Here is a 16,147-nt window from a genome sequence, read left to right on the forward strand (position 1 = left end):
GCATGTATTTCACGGAGCAAGGGCCTAGGATATGTCTTTGACAAAACAAACTGGCTTACACAGAAGTGAACCTATTAACCTGAGCCTTATTTATGCTCTAAACTGAAAAGCCTAGGCTTTTAAAATTTTTAGTAAAATTCAAGAATTTAAACAAGATAAAATCAAGATAACTCTTCTTTTATTTTCAGCTTGCAGTTCCAAAGGACATATTTCTGATTATAAGTGGGATGTTATTCTCACACCACTTTGGGGAGGGTCAGATTCTAAGTTCCTTTAGGGCAAGGACCCCAACTTATACCTATTTCTATTTTATCATACCAACTTTTATTTTTGTTCATTACCTCTCAAGTGACCCATGAAATTTAGAACTTTAAAGCCCTAAAGAAGAGCAATCACTTTTTTAAAACTATCATTTTTAGCCTCTCATCTTCCCTGTAATTGGCACAAAGCCACACTTTTCACAAGGTATACTGCATTCAGCTCAAATCAGCAAAAATTTTGAGAGCATACTCTATGTTGAGCACACTATTAGTGCTACAGGAGATTAATAAAAATCTTTTTTTCTCAAGAAATTTATGTGTGAAAAATCAAACCTGGTGTATAAAAATTAAAAAAAAATACAAAAGCAGTATATAACCCAGGGCTAAAATGAGTTACATATATTAAATGCCAAACTAATGAGATATTTAATAAATTTATTTATAAAATTCAAAAAATGTCTTGGAGATTATATTGCTTTGTGTATTTTGCTGGTTATATAGTTATTAGTTCTTTAAGGAATCTACTCTGTAATTTTTTTTTTAATTGGGGTATAGTTGTTTTACAATGTTGTATCTGCAATGTTAATAGGAATGAAAATAAAAGTAATTTCTTCCACGATGCATAGAATTTTTTTAAATTGTCACGAAGAACCCTGACATACTTCCTTCAACAACTTTCTACATTCCAACGCATATTTCCATTTTCCCTGTACCCATCTTCATCTTTCTGATTTGTGGCTGTCTTGTCTCCACTTAACACAATCAATTTTCTTTCCTTTCTGTTGGTGGAGTACACATCAGTGGTTTTGGTATAATTAAAAATATTCATTGTGTGAGTGAGAAAAGAGATTTAAATGAAATCAAATATTCTCATATTTTTTCTGATAAAAGACCAAATTATCTAATCTATCCATCATGATATATATAAATATAAGCACAAAACAATGAGTGTTTTAAAATCTTCAGACCTGCCTTATGAATAACTATATATACAGCAACTATATATACAGTTATATACAATGGTTGCCTATAATTGAAAAACCGTATGCTATCCATGTGTCACTGATTTAGATTTTGTTGAATACAACAAAAGAATTAATTCTACATATTATTTTATACCATTCATTCACACAGTGCCATCTGCATATTTTTTAAGAACAAAAAACAAACAGAAGAAACTTCAAAAGTTTACTAACAGATAAATTCATGAAAGTATTTTTAGTAAATATAGCTACATTTAAAGCTTACTTACTTTAGTAATATATGTGTTACACTTTATATTGTTTCAGTTCAAAGATGAAATAACTACGGCTTCCCTGGTGGAGCAGTGGTTAAGAATCCACCTGCCAATGCAGGGGACACGGGTTCCAGCCCTGGTCCAGGAAGATCCCACATGCCGCGGAGCAACTAAGCCCGTGCACCACAACTGCTGAGCCCACGCTCTAGAGCCCGTGCCCAGCAACAAGAGAAGCCAAGACGATGAGAAGCCCGCGCACCACAATGAAGGGTAGTCCCTGCTCACCGCAACTAGAGAAAGCTCGTGCGAAGCAACAAAGACCCAATGCAGCCAAAACAAAACAAAACAAAAAAAAAACAAATAAATAAATTTAGAAAAATATTATTTAAAAAAACCAATGAAATAACTATACCTATTTTTTTAAAGAGGATTTTTCTGGATTTTTGTTATAAACACTGTGAAGCAAAGTATGTTTTTATAGGTCTTGAGTTCATGCACAATATGTTTCTGGGATCACAGCCCAAAAGAAAAACACTGCAACTCACTGGGGAATAATATTTAACGGCAAAAAGAAAAAAAACTGGGGATGGAGAGAATGAGTAAGGAAAGAAGAATAAACAAAAAGATGATAGACAGAATGTAAAAGGTTTATGAGAAATTGAAAAAATATATTTAGGACAAAAATATTAACATAGTTTATGATATTTATAGTAAAAACTTATTTGGCTGAAAAAAATTCTCTAAAATTAATGTAGTCAACATCACATGTTAAGTATATTAAACAACATGTAGAATAAGGATGCATGTCTTATTTGGCTACTTTTGAAAAATGATTTATTTTTCCCCTAATCTGAAAGCAGTCTAAAGTAGCCATCCCTATTAAAATGTCTTATTTAGGGAAATTTACTGTAGAAATTCAAACATTCTAATTCTACCTCAATAATTTATTGATGTAATAGTCTCAATTCAAGATCTTTAAGAACTATTAGTTCTGAAAAGTTTAGGTATACATGTACTAGAAAATAGTGGCTGAATCAAATAAGCTCTATAATTTGATATAAATAAAGCTACAAAGCACTGATATCACCAAAGAAAGAACCTAGTGTGAAATATTAACTAAATGGTTGGGTTTTAAAGATGCGGAATTCTGTATATCTCAAAGAATCCTAATAATACATTAAATTCCTTGGATCCTCAGAGAAACCCATTTCCAAGCATATGTGCACAAGTACCTTAGCCTCTTCATGCCTGCTTGCCTGTACCACAGTCAGAGAAGGCAGGATATTTGGTTAGGCATATGTTTATGAATAAAGACAGGAAAATTCCAACTTTAAAACCAAATATTTTCCTTGTTTAATTCTGATATCTTATTGGTCCATATGTTGCCTCCTCCTCACAGTATGGTCCCCTCCTCACAGTATGTTACCAAAAATCTAGATTTTGACTTTCTTTTAAAGCATAAGGATAACATCAAGCAGACAGAATTGAGGAGTGGAAATACTGTATGAGAAAGAAGAGCAAAACTGATGATAATCTAAATACATACTGACACATTTACTGAAGACATTAGGTGCTCTATAAATGCTTACTGAAATGCTGTTTTGTGACATTTGTTGTGATAAATTCATCTCTTTAAGAATCCTCATGAGTTAACCACAACCAGTTCAGTATAATTTAATAGAAAACATCTGGTGGCACTTTTAAACGCATAAGAGCATTTCACAAACCACTGCAGCAGGAGAAAACGAGGCTAACACAGAGAAGCAGAGAGGAAGAGCAGGAGAGTCCAGAACACATCATTTGATTATATGAATTGGGTCTTGCCTGAGACCAGCCCCTCTCCTAGATTTTCCACAGAGCGCCCAGACATTCCTTTTCTCTTTTTGGCTTAAGCTAGCTGCATTTCAGTTTCTACAATTTGCAACCAAGAGAACGCTAGTATAGAGTACCTGTCCAGTGCAAAAAAAATCTTGTTTCTGCCTCCACATATTCATATGTAAATATCAGATTCCCATCAGTATCCTATTATAGTAATTGACAATGTGGCTGTAACAGGAAAAGAAACAATAAGCTTGAAATATAACCTCAATCCCACTTAGAGATTCATAATACAAACTATAAAGATTCTGAGAAGTTCTCCAGTAAAGAAATCTCTATAACTCAGCTGAACTCACATTTACAAATCATATTAGAGCACAGAATCCTTGTTAATGAAGTTCTTATGTCTTTTAGAACTGCTAATTGGCACAGGTTGGGAAATGCAACTTGAAAACATGGCTGTGATCCTTTAGATCTAGCATCTGAAGAAAAATTGAAAAAGCATTCCTAACTGCTTTCTAACATATATATCACAGAACTCAAATTTGAATGTAAAAGTAGTTCATCTTCTAGATTGAAACTAACTTACCTGCATTGAAATAAGAATGAAATCAATTAGGCTCCCAATTCCACAAAATCCTACAGTGCAAAACTTTAACAAACCTAGAAAAGAAGGTAAAGTCATTTACAACCTGGAAAGTCCTATAAATATTAATAAACTTTTCCATTTCCCAATAAGCCATTATATATACCACAAATGCTTTATATCGACAATATAAAATTAACACTTTAAAAAAATCAAATCTTCACCTAAAAATATGAGAAAAGTTTAAAGGGCCCTCTACTTAGAAAAGCCAAAACAAAATTAATTCACTTAAATAAATAATAAGAACTGAAATAAAAACTCAATGTAATCTTACAAAACTTCTTAAGAGAAAAGTTTTGTAATCTTACAAAACTTCTTCTAAGAAAATAAATCTTTAAATCTCATTATACCAGAGTTACAGAACATCTTTTAGTCTTAAAATCCTTATTTATTTATTTAGACTTAATACATTATGGATCCAAATTTTAATATGCATTTACAGTAGAAAGTTCAAATAAATAGACTGTCAAGGCACAGAAAAAATAATCAGAAAAAAACATTGATCTTGTAGTTAAATAGCAAAATTCTATTAGTAACCCAATTATCTTGAAGTTATCCTATACTGTACTTTTTTCCTAAGCATCTTATGTTTTTTATTTTTAATAGTCAAAATCAACAATTCTGTCAACTATATATACCTCTGTCCTTGGTTCCAACCTTAAAGCTAAGGTACTAAAATAGATGATAATAGAGCATAGAATCTAGGACATATACAATGATATAACACAAAAATATAATGATGAAATTAGAAGAGGCAGATTGGGGGTGGGGGTGGGATGAGTAATCTCTCTTCTATATTTAAACTTGAGTTGCTTTCCAGATATCCCATTTGAGATATAAAAATGGTATGAAGCAAGACTCTTCGTGAAAGGGTAGTTCTAAGCATCAACTACAAATATATACCAGCTAAAATAGTAAAACTGGATGAGATCACCTCTTGCACACATTTGGAAATACATTAAAAAGACTGAAATATGTAGGTAAATTAGATGATTTCCACCCACCCCACCCCCTCATTATTAGTATTAGATATACAGTAGAACAATGTTGTAAGTACTGGGATAAAACATATTGGAAATGACTTTAAAACTTAAAATATAGATACTATATAAAATTATGCACTTAGTTTTCTTCAGAATACTTATTACCTACCTAATATTTTATATTGTTTACTATCTGTCTCATGGAAGCCCTGTTAGGGGAGGGTCTTTTATATGTCTTGTTTAATTCTGTGTCCTTATTACCTACAACATTGCCTGGCACATGGTAGATGCTCAGTATTTGTTGAATGAATAGATAAATTTTCTCAGCTTTTCTGTCTCCTAAAGACCCCTAACTTTTTATCCACTATCTTACATAACAACTCCTTTAATTATTTTTTTCATTCATTGCATTTTACTATAGTTGCCCAAGGAACTTTATCCACTCACTCAGTATATGTATTACATCCATTCACTCACTTATTTTATTTCTGAAATGTATCCCTCTTCACAGAGCATTGGAAATACCACAGACTTTCCCTTCCTTCAACTTGTTTACAAAAAGAATATTAAGAATGGTCAAAAAAAGTTTGTCTTTAATGAACTGCTACTCTATGAAAAAAATGTAACCATGTCAGAGCCTTTGCCCTTGTCATCCCGTCTTCCAATGATGTTCTTCCTGTAGCTCTTCTCATCTCAGGCTCCTTCTTCAGAGAAGTCTTTGTAACCCAGCATGCTGCTCCCCGCAGCAGCCCCAGCACTGTGTCACATCTCCCCTATTTATTTCCGTCATGGTGCTGATCAGAAATCATTCATTGGTTTGTTCATTCATTCTCTTTCTTCCTATGCCATGTAAACTCCTAAAGGCAGGGTTCTCATCTGTCTTATTCAAGTCAATTCCTGGAACAGTACGTGACAGAAACTAAGAGTTTAATAAATATCTGCTGTATGACTATCAAAAAATTAGAAACAATCTAAGTATCTAACAGGGAGAAATTGTCTCAAGAAATTAAGATACACCTAACAATAGGAAAAATACTATGCAGTCATTTTAAAACAATGATATAGAAGTATATTTATTGGCAAAGTAATGTGATAACACGCAAAACAGAGAAAGGTAGTGAGTCAATTAAAGTCTAGATATTCTGTTGCTGAACCCCTTCTGTAAGGATGTTTCAGAAGATTGAACACGACAGGTTCCTGTTCAGATAAAATATTAGATAAATTAGATAAATATTAGATAAAATGTTAGATACATGTATTTGGAACTTTGGTAAATTTTACCTACTCCTGGAGTAACACATTTAAGAAACTATAGAACAGATCCAAGATGATATTTAAGCATTTAAGGAATCTGCAAACTAATCAATGACGGAAAGCAGGTGAGTGTTTGCTTGGGAAAAAGCAGGACAAGGAGGGCCAAGAGGCAAGGATTACAAATAGGCATGAGGACACTTTGGGGAGTGACAGATATAGTCATTATCTTGATCATGGTGGTTGTTTCACAGGGGTATACATGTCTAACTTATAAAACTGTACATTTTAAATATGTGCACTTTAAGAGATAATGAGTCAAAGTAAAAGCTTAGAATAGTACATGGTACATGGCAAACATATGATAAACGTTAGCCCAGCTGCTACTTGTGCTACCACTATTTCTACTATATTACAATTATTATTATAAGTGAGAAATTTAGACAGCATAAATCCACATCATTTACAGTAGCACCATCTAACCTAGCCTCACCTCTTGCAAACTCCTTCTGTCTGCGTTACAGTCAAACTACCCGAAGTTCTCTCCCAATGTGCTGTGCTCTCATACCTGCATTTATATGTGCTATGCTGTCCTCTGCCTTGCCTCCTCCGCTGCCCCCCACTATTCCCAATCATCTAGCTAACTCTTAATAGTCTTTTTTAAAACTTCTGGAAAGTTTCCTCTAATGCTTCCAGGATGAATTTAATGCCATCACTAGATGCTCCCTAGCACCCTGCCCTTAACTTTCAGCAGAGCACATATCCCATGGTATGATTTATTATATATTTATTTGTCTAACTTCCCCTATCCTTCCATAAGCAACTTGAAGTCAGGGCTGTGTCATTTCTGTGCCTAGTCAATATGGCTACTGAAAGAATAAAATATATCAATAGTAAGTTATCTTATTTGTAAACAAACACTGATCCACTGGAAAAACACAAAGTAGCATACATTCTAAACAGCATTTATTAAAACTGAAAACGAGCAGAACCCTGTGGGGCCCCTGGGCACAGAAGTCTTTCTGTTCCCCGTTTTCTTGTTTGTAGGGAAGAGGATCCAGCCTCCATGACCTTCTCTGAGTTCCACAGGGCAGACTCAAACAGTTGCTAATCAAGGGAGGAGCAGCCAAGAAACTACCAGAGGCCAGGAACCAGAGAAGCGCATCAAGATTCCCTGAGACCAGATCAGAGAAGTGCAGGCCCTGCACACACCCTAGTCTTGTCAGCAACCCCAGCCTTGAACTATCGCTATAAAACACCTCATCACATCCTCCTGGTTGGGACACATAGTTTTCGAGGGCAGGAGCCCGCTGTGTCCCCCTTTGGCTGGCAAAGCAATAAAGCTATCCTTTTCTACTTCACCCAAAACTCTGTCTCCGAGATTCAATTCGGCACCGGTGCACAGAGGCCAAGCATTCGGCAAAAACCAATGCAAACCGTTACTCTTACAGATTTCATTATTTTGAGCACCAATACCAGCTTCTAAAAGATGGGGAGGTTATTAGTGAACTACCAAAAGTAGATTGACTTTTTTGTCCAAGTAAAAATTTGTTAGGTCTCTTTGTACAGACCCTATTTACTTATCTTATTGTGCAAAGAAATATTATATTTAGATTTTAGAGATTGTTTTGAAATTCCAATAAACAATGTTTCCAAACAAGAAGGACCCATTTTTATCTTGAACCATTACTATTGTAGATATACTCTTCCAAAAAGATTATGCTGCCAGATGACATTAATAAAGCTCATGTTTTTAGTGTACTTTATTTATACTTCAGTAACTTAAACTTTACATTTAAAAGTACACAAATTCAATAAAAGAATTTATTTGGGTATAAAATAAAAAGAACAGAGATTCATTTTTGGTATTTTAAAAAATTTTGGTATTTTTTGTTTTATTGCAGGTTGAATCTTGCAAATACTCTTGTTTCTGCATAACTATTTTAGAGAATGCAGATTATTTCATACTGAAGTTGCTGTTTGCCAAATCCCAAGCATTCTATAACGATTTGGTAATTAGTTATCACTATTCTTTTGTGTCTATACCTATAAAGGAGAGCTCTCAAATCTTAGAAGAGTTTAACCTACAAATCCCTTTACCTGGGCTTCCCTGGTGGCGCAGTGGTTGAGAATCTGCCTGCCAATGCAGGGGACACAGGTTCGAGCCCTGGTCTGGGAAGATCCCACATGCCGCGGAGCAACGAGGCCCGTGAGCCACAATTACTGAGCCTGCGCGTCTGGAGCTTGTGCTCTGCAACAGGAGAGGCCGCGATAATGAGAGGCCCGTGCACCGCGATGAAGAGTGGCCCCCACTTGCCGCAACTAGAGAAAGCCCTCGCACAGAAATGAAGACCCAACACAGCCATTAAAAAAAAAAAAAAAAAAAAATTCCTTTACCTTTATTTGTCCTACAATCTGTGGATATACCAGTGCAAACTAGTAACTCCAAACTCAAGAAGAAAACAAGAATAATATAACCAAAGATTTTTAAGTTTTGGGCTTAAAAACATACAACATTTCGTTATTCTTGTAATAAGAAAATATTTACACTTAAAAGTAATACCACTATGAAAAGAGTATCTCTCCCCCATTAACTGCTCCAAAAGAGCTATTATCTTTGAGAATCCATAATCTTTTAATGCTACAATGGGCAAAACAAAATGTACCAGTTATTGCATATTAAAAAAATCACAGATGTTAACATGGTTAAAAACACAAAGATGGAATATTAGAAAAATAAGGCTTCATGGTGAAAAAAGGCTTCCAGCTAAAGCAGCACTGGTATAATGAGAATAAGTCAATTAAAGGAAATAAAGCTATACATAAAGTAATAGTTCTGGAATAAAAAGAAATTTAAAATAACTAGAAAGAAAATTTTTCTTAAAGGAATGTTTGGATCTTATCAAATTTAATTTAATCTCACCCTCAACACATTCCCTTATTTAATCCTAAAGTAAAATTTATATAATGAAGTATCACATTCAACACTAAATTACTTAAAAAGAAACCTACTGCATAGCATAGGGAACTATATTCAATATCTTGTAATAACCTATAATGGAAAAGAATCTTTAAAAGAAAAAAATACATATATATATATATATATACACATATATATATGACTGAATCACTTTGCTGTACATCCAAAACATTGTAAATCAACTTTACTTCAGTTAAAAAAAAGAAATTACTTAAGAGCAAGCTTCATCATATCTGCATTATTTATTTGGTTCTTATAAAATTCCAGTGATCATAAATGGTATCGAGAAAGTATTTTAAAAAGCTATCTATAAAGGGGCGGTGTCAAGATGGCGGACTAGGAGGACGTGGAATTCCTGCCTCCTCACAACTAGGGCACCTACCAGGCACCGGTGGGGGACCACGGAAACCTAAGGGGACTGGAGGAACCCCAGTGACCAGACTGGGGTTCTGTTTTACCTTGTTGATTCACTGTTGTTGATTCTTCTATATTTTTATTTTTCCTAATAAATCTTTTATTTTTCTAATTTTATTTTATTCTTTATACTCTGTTATTGTTCTCTCTTTTTGGCTTATTTCCCCACCCCACCCTTTTTTTTTCTTTCTTTTTTCTGTTGTGCTTTTATTTTACTTTGTTGCAGTTATTTCAATTATAGTTTTATTTTTACTAATATATATTTTATCTTTCTACTTTTATTTTGTTTTTTATTTTTTGATATTATACTGCTCCTTTTTTTCTTTCTTTTTCACTTATTTATTTTTTTAACCATGCCACGAAGCTTGCGGGATCTTGGTTCCCAGGCTGGAGGTCAGGCCTGAGCTCCTGGGGTGGGAGCTCCGAGTCCAAATTGCTGGAATAACAGAGAATCTCAGACCCCAGAGAATATCAATTGGAGTGAGGCCTACCAGAGGTCCTCATCTCAGCAACAAGATCTGTCTCTATCCAACTGCCTGCAAGCTCCGGTGCTGTACATCTCAGGCCACACAACCAGTAAGACAGGAATACAGCACCACCCATCAAAAAAAAATGAAATGACAAAAAATATGTCACAGACGAAGGAGCAAGGCAAAAACCTACAAGACCAAATAAATGAAGACAAAATAGGCAACCTACCTGAAAAATAATTCAGAGTAATGACAGTAAAGATGGGCCAAAATCTCGGAAACAGAATGGAGAAAATAAAAGAAACATTTAACAAGGATCTAGAAGAACTAAAGAGCAAACAAACAATGATGAACAACATAATTACTGAAATTAAAAATACTCTAGAAGGAATCAATAACAGAATAACTGAGGCAGAAGAATGGATAACTGAGCTGGGAGATAAAATAATGGAAATAACTGCCAGGGGGCAGAATAAAGAAAAAAGAATGAAAAGAATTGAGGACAGTCTCAGAGACCTCTGCGACAACATTAAACGCACCAACATTCGACTTATAGGGGTCTCAGAAGAAGAAGAGAAAAAGAAAGGGTCTGAGAAAATATTTGAAGAGATTATAGCTGAAAACTTCCCTAACATGGGGAAGGAAATAGTCAATCAAGTCCAGGAAGCACAGAGAGTACCATAAAGGATAAACCCAAAGAGAAACACACCAAGACACATATTAATCAAACTATCAAAAATTAAATACAAAGAAAAAATATTAAAAGCAGCAAGAGGAAAGCAACAAATAACATACAACAGAAGCCCCATAAGGTTAACAGCTGATCTTTCAGCAGAAACTCTGCAAGCCAGAAGGGAGTGGCAGGACATATTTAAAGTGATGAAAGGGAAGAACCGACAACCAAGATTACTCTACCCAGCAAGGATCTCATTCAGATTTGACGGAGAAATTAAAACCTTTACAAACAAGCAAAAGCTAAGAGAATTCAGCACCATCAAACCAGCTTTACAACAAATGCTAAAGGAACTTCTCTAGGAAACACAAGAGAAGGAAAAGACATACAATAACAAACCCAAAACAATTAAGAAAATGGTAATAGGAACATACATATCGATAACTGCCTTAAATGTAAATGGATTAAATGCTCCAACCAAAAGACACAGACTGGCTGAATGGATACAAAAACAAGACCCATATATATGCTGTCTACAAGAGACCCACTTCAGACCTAGGGATACATACAGACTGAAAGTGAGGGGATGGAAAAAGATATTCCATGCAAATGGAAATCAAAGAAAGCTGGAGTATCAAGTCTCATATCAGACAAAATAGACTTTAAAATAAAGACTATTACAAGAGACAAAGAAGGACACTACATAATGATCAAGGGATTAATCCAAGAAGAAGATACAACAATTGTAAATATTTATGCACCCAACATAGGAGCACCTCCATACATAAGGCAAATGCTAACAGCCATAAAAGGGGAAATTGACACTAACAATCATATTAGGGGACTTTAACACCCCATTTTCACCAATGGACAGATCATCCAAAATGAAAATAAATAAGGAAACACAAGCTTTAAATGACACATTAAACAATGGACCTAATTGATATTTATAGGACATTCCATCCAAAAACAATAGAATACACTTTCTTCTCAAGTGCTCATGGAACATTCTCTAGGATAGACCATATCTTGGGCCACAAATCAAGCCTTGGTAAATTTAAGAAAATTGAAATCATATCAAGTGTCTTTTCTGACCACACTGCTATGAGACTAGATATCAATTACAGGAAAAAAACTATAAGAAATACAAACAAATGGAGGCTAAACAACACGCTACTAGATAACCAAGAGATCACTGAAGAAATCAAAGAGGAAATCAAAAAAATACCTAGAAACAAATGACAATGAAAACACATGACCCAAAACCTATGGGATTCAGCAAAAGCAGTTCTAAGAGGGAAGTTTATAGCAATACAATCCTACCTCAAGAAAGAAGAAACATCTCAAATAAACAACATAACCTTACACCTAAAGCAATTAGAGAAAGAAGAACAAAAAAACCCCAAAGTTAGCAGAAGGAAAGAAATCATAAAGATCAGATCAGAAATACATGAAAAAGAAATGAAGGAAAAAATAGCAAAGATCAATAAAACTAAAGGCTGGTTCTTTGAGAAGATAAAATTAATAAACCATTAGCCAGACTCATAAAGAAAAAAGGGAGAAGACAAATCAACAGAAGTAGAAATGAAAAAGGAAAAGTAACAACTGACACTGCAGAAATACAAAGGACCATGAGAGATTACTACAAGCAACTATATGCCAATAAAATGGACAATCTGGAAGAAACGGACAAATTCTTAGAAAAGCACAACCTTCCGAGACTGAACCAGGAAGAAATAGAAAATATAAACAGACCAGTCACAAGCAAGAAATAAAAAATATAAACAGACCAGTCACAAGCATGGAAATTGAAACTGTGATTAAAAAGCTTCCAACAAACAAAAGCCCAGGACCAGATGGCTTCACAGGTGAATTCTATCAAACATTTAGAGAAGAGCTAACACCTATCCTTCTCAAACTCTTCCAAAATATAGCAGAGGGAGGAACACTCCGAAACACATTCTACGAGGCCACCATTACCCTGATACCAAAACCAGACAATGATGTCACAAAAAAAGAAAACTACAGGCCACTATCTCTGATGAACATAGATGCAAAAATCCTCAACAAAATACTAGCAAACAGGATCCAACAGCACATTAAAAGGATCCTATACCACGATCAAGTGGGGTTTATCCCAGGAATGCAAGGATTCTTCAATATACGCAAGTCAATCAATGTGATACACCATATTAACAAATTGGAGGATAAAAACCATATGATAATCTCAATAGATATAGAAAAAGCTTTTGACAAAATTCAAAACCCATTTATGATAAAAACTCTCCAGAAAGTAGGCATAGAGGGAACCTACCTCAACACTAATAAAGGCCATATATGACAAACCCACAGCCAACATCATTCTCAATGGTGAAAAACTGAAACCATTTACTCTAAGATCAGGAACAAGACAAGGTTGTCCACTCTCACCGCTATTATTCAACACAGTTTTGGAAGTTTTAGCCACAGCAATCAGAGAAGAAAAAAAAATAAAAGGAATCCAACTCGGAAAAGAAGAAGTAAAACTGTCACTTTGCTGATGACATGACACTATACATAGAGAATCCTAAAGATGCTACCAGAAAACTACTAGAGCTAATCAATGAATTTGGTAAAGTAGCAGGATACAAAATTAATGCACAGAAATCTCTTGCATTCCTATACACTAATGAAGAAAAATCTGAAAGAGAAACTAAGGAAACACTCCCATTTACCTGTGCAACAAAAAGAATAAACTACCTAGGAATAAATCTACCTAGGGAGACAAAAGACCTATATGCAGAAAACTATAAGACACTGAGGAAAGAAATTAAAGATGATACCAACAGATGGAGAGATATACCATGCTCTTGGATTGGAAGAATCAACATTGTGAAAATGACTATACTACCCAAAGCAATTTACAGATTCAATGCAATCCCTATCAAACTACCAATGGCATTTTTCACAGAACTAGAACAAAAAATTGCACAATTTGTATGGAAACACAAAAGACCCCGAATAGCCAAAGCAATCTTGAGAAAGAAAAACGGAGCTGGAGGAATCAGGCTTCCTGACTTCAGATTATACTACAAAGCTACAGTAATCAAGACAGCATTGTACTGGCACAAAAACAGAAATATAAATCAATGGAACAGGATAGAAAGCCCAGAGATAAACCCACACACATATGGTCACCTTATCTTTGATAAAGGAGGCAAGAATATACAATGGAGAAAAGACAGCTTCTTCAATAAGTAGTGCTGGGAAAACTGGAAAGCTACATGTAAAAGAATGAAACTAGAACACTTCCTTACACCATACACAAAAATAAACTCAAAATGGATTAAAGAGCTAAATGTAAGGCTAGACACTATCAAACTCTTAGAGGAAAACATAGGAAGAACACTCTATGACATAAATCACAGCAAGATCTTTTTTGACCCACCTCCTAGAGAAATGGAAATAAAAACAAAAATAAACAAATGGGACTAATGAAACTTGAAAGCTTTTGCATAGCAAAGGAAGCCATAAACAAGACGAAACGGCAACCCTCAGAATTGGAGAAAATATTTGCAAACAATGTAACTGACAAAGGATTAATCTCCAAAATATATAAGCAGCTCATGCAGCTCAGTATGAAAAAAACAAACAACCCAATCCAAAAATGGGCAGAAGACCTAAATAGACGTTTCTCCAAAGAGATACAGATTGCCAACAAACACATGAAAAGATGCTTGACATCACTAATCATTAGAGAAATGCAAATCAAAACTACAATGAGGTATCACCTTACACTGGTCAGAATGGCCATCACCAAAAAATCTACAAACAATAAATGCTGGAAAGAGTGTGGAGAAAAGGGAACACTCTTGCACTGTTAATGGGAATGTAAATTGATACAGCCACTATGGAGAACAGTATGGAGGTTCCTTAAAAAACTAAAACTAGAACTACCATATGACCCAGCAATCCCACTAATGGGCAGATGCCCTGAGAAAACCATAGTTCAAAAAGAGTCATGTAACACAGTGTTCATTGCAGCACTATTTACAATAGTCAGGACATGGAAGCAACCTAAGTGTCCATCGACAGATGAATGGATAAAGAAGATGTGGCACATATATACAATGGAAAATTACTCAAGCATAAAAAGAAAAGAAATTGAGTTATTCGTAGTGAGGTGGATGGGCCTAGAATCTGTCATATGAGTGAGTTAAGTCAGAAAGAGAAAGACAAATACTGTATGTTAACACATATATATGGAATCTAAAAAAAAATGGTTCTGAAGAACCTAGGGGCAGGACAGGAATAAAGATGCAGACATAGAGAATGGACTTGAGGACTCAGGGAAGGGGAAGGGGAAGCTGGGACAAAGTGAGAGAGTAGCACTGACATATATACACTACCAAATGTAAAACAGATAGCTAGTGGGAAGCAGCTGCATAGCACATGGAGATCATCTCGGTGCTTTGTGACCACCTAGAGGGGTGGGATAGGGAGGGTGGAAGAGAGACACAAGAGGGAGGGGATGTGGGGATATACATATGCACATAGCTGATTCACTTTGCTATACAGCAGAAAGTAACACACCATTGTAAAGCAATTATACTCCAATAAAGATGTTAAAAAAAAAAAGCTATCTATAAATATACTACCACTGCTTTTCATGACCATGAAGAATGATTAAGTAAGATTATAAGAAAAATAGTTTTAGGCTCTACCTGTAACTATTTTCATACCAGTCAACACTGCATTCTCCATTTAAGAATTTTTTAAATGGCAGTAATCATTTTAATTGAATACCAAAATTCCTTAACCTTGGATTCTTAGTAAAAATTAAAACTTAATTAAAAACATTTAAATGTTTTAAGTTCACAAACATGGTAATTTTACATATTAGATTAGATTAAGTTGATAAAACATCAAAATCCTTCACATTTAGATAGCTTAAATGCAAGTAAGATAGGGATAAAAATATTTGAATGCTTGAAGAGATATAAGAACTTTCAGTTAAAGATAATGTATTTGACATGTCCTCTTAACTCCTCTCACTCCAAGATCCCATTAAAAGATAGTAAAGGGATTTTTAAAGCCATAAACCCAACAGAATAAAGAGAATGGAAGAAAATTCAGAAGCAGATGAATGAGAAGTGACAGACTTAACAGTCTTGAGAAAGTTGTATCTTAAGCCAACAGTCAAAAAACTTGTTGAATTAATGAACATCCAAAGGTTGTAATAATAAAGTTACTTAAAGATTTTTACACTAAGAAGTAAAGTCAAATGTAAAAATTACATTTGCAAATTTATAGAATCTCAGCCTCAAACTGAAAGGTTCTCTTTGACTGAAATTAATTAATAGATTGGAGTAGCAGTGGTTGGAGAAAGGGAGCTCCTGGCAGGGAACTAACATTCACTAACCAGAGTCACTCACT

The 16,147-nt window shown here is 34.7% G+C and overlaps 1 protein-coding gene across 3 annotated transcripts in view; it reads right to left on the reverse strand.

The window, feature by feature from the left end:
• TM2D1 (TM2 domain containing 1) overlaps positions 1–16,147 on the reverse strand; it is a 59,988-nt gene that overhangs the window by 13,278 nt on the left and 30,563 nt on the right. For 2 of the 3 annotated variants that reach the window (XM_057557564.1, XM_057557561.1), the window contains exon 5: positions 3,905–3,978. In XM_057557564.1, the coding sequence (XP_057413547.1) occupies positions 3,905–3,978 (74 nt within the window). Of the gene's footprint in view, positions 1–3,446; positions 3,544–3,904; positions 3,979–16,147 lie in introns of all 3 variants that reach the window. The other variant, XR_009009803.1, reaches the window with a different exon arrangement.

The sequence above is a fragment of the Balaenoptera acutorostrata genome, chromosome 1 (assembly GCF_949987535.1).
Source record: "Balaenoptera acutorostrata chromosome 1, mBalAcu1.1, whole genome shotgun sequence".
Taxonomy (NCBI): Eukaryota; Metazoa; Chordata; class Mammalia; order Artiodactyla; family Balaenopteridae; genus Balaenoptera; species Balaenoptera acutorostrata.